The 2,809-nt window shown below is 35.0% G+C and overlaps 1 protein-coding gene across 1 annotated transcript in view; it reads left to right on the top strand.

Moving 5' to 3' along the window:
* The first annotated feature begins 2,753 nt into the window (after nt 1–2,753).
* The window catches only part of LOC103917088 (ubiquitin-conjugating enzyme E2 E2), a 220,840-nt gene continuing 220,784 nt past the window's right edge, over nt 2,754–2,809 (top strand). The window contains exon 1 of the mRNA XM_009324193.1: nt 2,754–2,809. This exon is cut by the window's right edge and continues 123 nt beyond it. Coding sequence (XP_009322468.1) covers nt 2,754–2,809 — 56 coding nt within the window.

Below are 2,809 nucleotides of genomic sequence, written 5' to 3'. Positions count from 1 at the left end.
TTTTTTTTTTTTCCATTCTCTTATTTGTTCATGTGTGTGTGTGTGTCTTTTTAAGTTTGACCACGTTTGACGTGTCTAACTTCAGGCCCTTTAAAACACACTTTTACCGCGATATTGAGCATCCCTTGAATTACGCAAAATTCCTAAAATTGCAGATATTGTGAGGAGAGGGCATGGAAAGAGCTGCCTGGATGTCAGGAAAGGGAACAGAGAGGGGAGAGAGGAAAAAAACCCAAGAAACTAGCCAGACATCAAATGACAGATTTAAGCATTTTCTGTTGTAAATGCTGGCATTACATGTTACAGTAATTATATGCTCTGGGCTACTGTTACAGTGTTTGTCTGCTGGATAGTAACCTGAACTTATGAAGTGAATACAGTTGTTTTTGGATAATAGTAATATTTATAGCCAAGTTTATTCACAGCAGATGTCCTATGCATATAGGCTTTATTAAATATGCTTTTAACTTTCTGCCCTGCAGTGTTAAAGCCTATGTACATCGTGAAGAGAATTTTTCTCTTTAAAATTAGATGTATTAAGCAAGAACTAAAATCTAGAGTAAATAAAGGCCATCAAAAGTGTTATAAAAAAAGATGATTGTATTTTAGCTGTATGTAGAAGCAAAGAAAATGGGTACCTACTATCAAAATTGCATTACAGTTATTAAATGCATATTTTGACTTGTCAGACACTTTTGTGTTTTATTACATCTAAATCTTCTGTTGCTTTTATCTTAAAATCTGGCAACCAGGATGTAAATATCTAAACATTAACCTGTGCAAACATATGAATTATGTTAAATATAATGTTGTGGCTGTACTGTAGGAAAAATTGTTTTCTAAGAATGAACAATTTTTGTATTTTATTTTTAGGACGCAAACTATGCATTAATTCGGTTGCTTCAATGAGCAGGCTAGGTATTGTCTTTTCATATAAATTTATATAGATATAATTATACATTTATAAAATATTCTTTTCCATAATAAAATCCCAAATGTAGCTTAAGCTGATTAAGGGAAACCTGGTCCCATATCCATCACTTGCTATTACTTGCTATTTCTTTTAGCATCTAAACATTTTGAAGGGATGCCGTACTTCCAGATTTCCTGTTCAGTGTAGCTTCATGAATTAGACAAAAAAGACCTAATTCCACCTCAAGTTAGTTGGATTGTGTCAATGCCTGAAAAGATTAGTTGTTCCTCTCCACAGTGTGTACTATTTGATAGAATTAGAACTTGATAAGGCTTTTGGAGAATAGGAGTAAATTTATTTTCTTACATGCAGCTATAACTAGAACACTTACGGTCTTTTTAAAAAGCGTCCTTTTCAGCATAACCCGGTTGGCGTTGATGTTACTTTACTTTTCTTTTGCTGTCTCTTTCCATAAATACATGCAGGGAGATGAACTTTGTTTAATCCACTGAATGGGCATGGTTGAATCTGAGCCTGCAATCTCATTATTCTCCCTTGAGAGAGTATTAAAAATTATAATAGTCAAGGTGGATAGTTTTGTTCTTAGTTGTGATGGTGTCTGTACACAGGTAAGAGGAAAAGCAGGTTGAAGTTCACAGCAATTTAAAAGTCTTTGTGTATGAAAGAGCAAATTTTTGATTCAGACAGATTTGATCAGAAAACCACCCAGATATATGGGGATTGCGTGGGTGTAAGCAAGTAACATTTGGGCCTGCGTGCTTTGAAGGTGGTTCTTTTATTAAAATCTCTAGAGGACAATATATAAAATACATATATAAACTATAGGTTTGGAGTTAAAGGAAAGACCTTCTTGGGTTTGGGTTTGGGGTTTTTTTTGTAAAATTTTCTAACAGTCATTGCCACCACATTTGCTAATTCAGTAAGAGTTTTTCATGGACATCTGCCCTTCATTAGAACAGTTTGAGAAGTCGTGACAGCTGTAACAGTGGGCTTGTAATTCCTCATCTGTCGGCATATTGTTATACTATTTAAATTGAAGGAAGAAATGAAAATAGCTAACTAGTCTCAGAAGCTTGAAAATAAAACATTAACTTGACTTCTTAAATATACTGAGATTTCTTGTCGCTCGTGTTCTCTGACAGCTTTGTTGCCTCATGTTGCCTGAACAGCATTTCTCAGGAAAAAACTTCCTTATATCTTCTACCAGCATGTTTACCGCTCTAGAATCGTACCGTTTTAGTAAATACAAACAGTCCTGTGTTAGTGCCTTTTGGTTCTGTGAATGTTTCCATCAAGCATGCCAAGCTGTGGATCTTGTAGTGTGGAAACCCACAATAAGGACTTGGAATGAGCCCACAGATATATTTCATATGGGATAACAGAGAGTCTTAAGATAGTAATAGCTCTCAGTTTTTAACAAACTATGCTAGATTTGAACCGGTGGCATAGTGATGAGATAGCTAGCTCATGATATTGCCGAGCGGTTGAAAAATATCATTCACAGTGAATGGTGTTATACTTGCAGAATTACGTTTCCTGCTTAACTACAATAAGTTATGCTTTTCCTATATATAAGGGTTTATTATTTATTTGGTATGGGATTTAAAATGACCAACTCCTGAATTATTGTTAAGATGTTTATGGCAAAACTTTTCAGTACTAAGATTACTGAAGTACTGTAACACAGGCATTATGTATTAAGACAAAGACATAAATCTTGTGTGTTATTTCCTTAAGGCATGTAAGACATACTATTGGACAGTTTCTTCTGAAAAAGCTAACTTCTGTTGTTTGTTTTTTGTTCAGTGCAGCATCTGCCATGTCTACAGAGGGGCAGAGAGTGGATGATAGTCCAAGCACTAGTGGAGGCAGCTC

This window comes from Pygoscelis adeliae, unplaced genomic scaffold (genome assembly GCF_000699105.1).
Source record: "Pygoscelis adeliae isolate BGI_AS28 unplaced genomic scaffold, ASM69910v1 Scaffold25, whole genome shotgun sequence".
Taxonomy (NCBI): Eukaryota; Metazoa; Chordata; class Aves; order Sphenisciformes; family Spheniscidae; genus Pygoscelis; species Pygoscelis adeliae.
The sequence above is the reverse complement of the archived record's forward strand: the minus strand, read 5'-3'. Positions and strand labels throughout refer to the sequence as shown.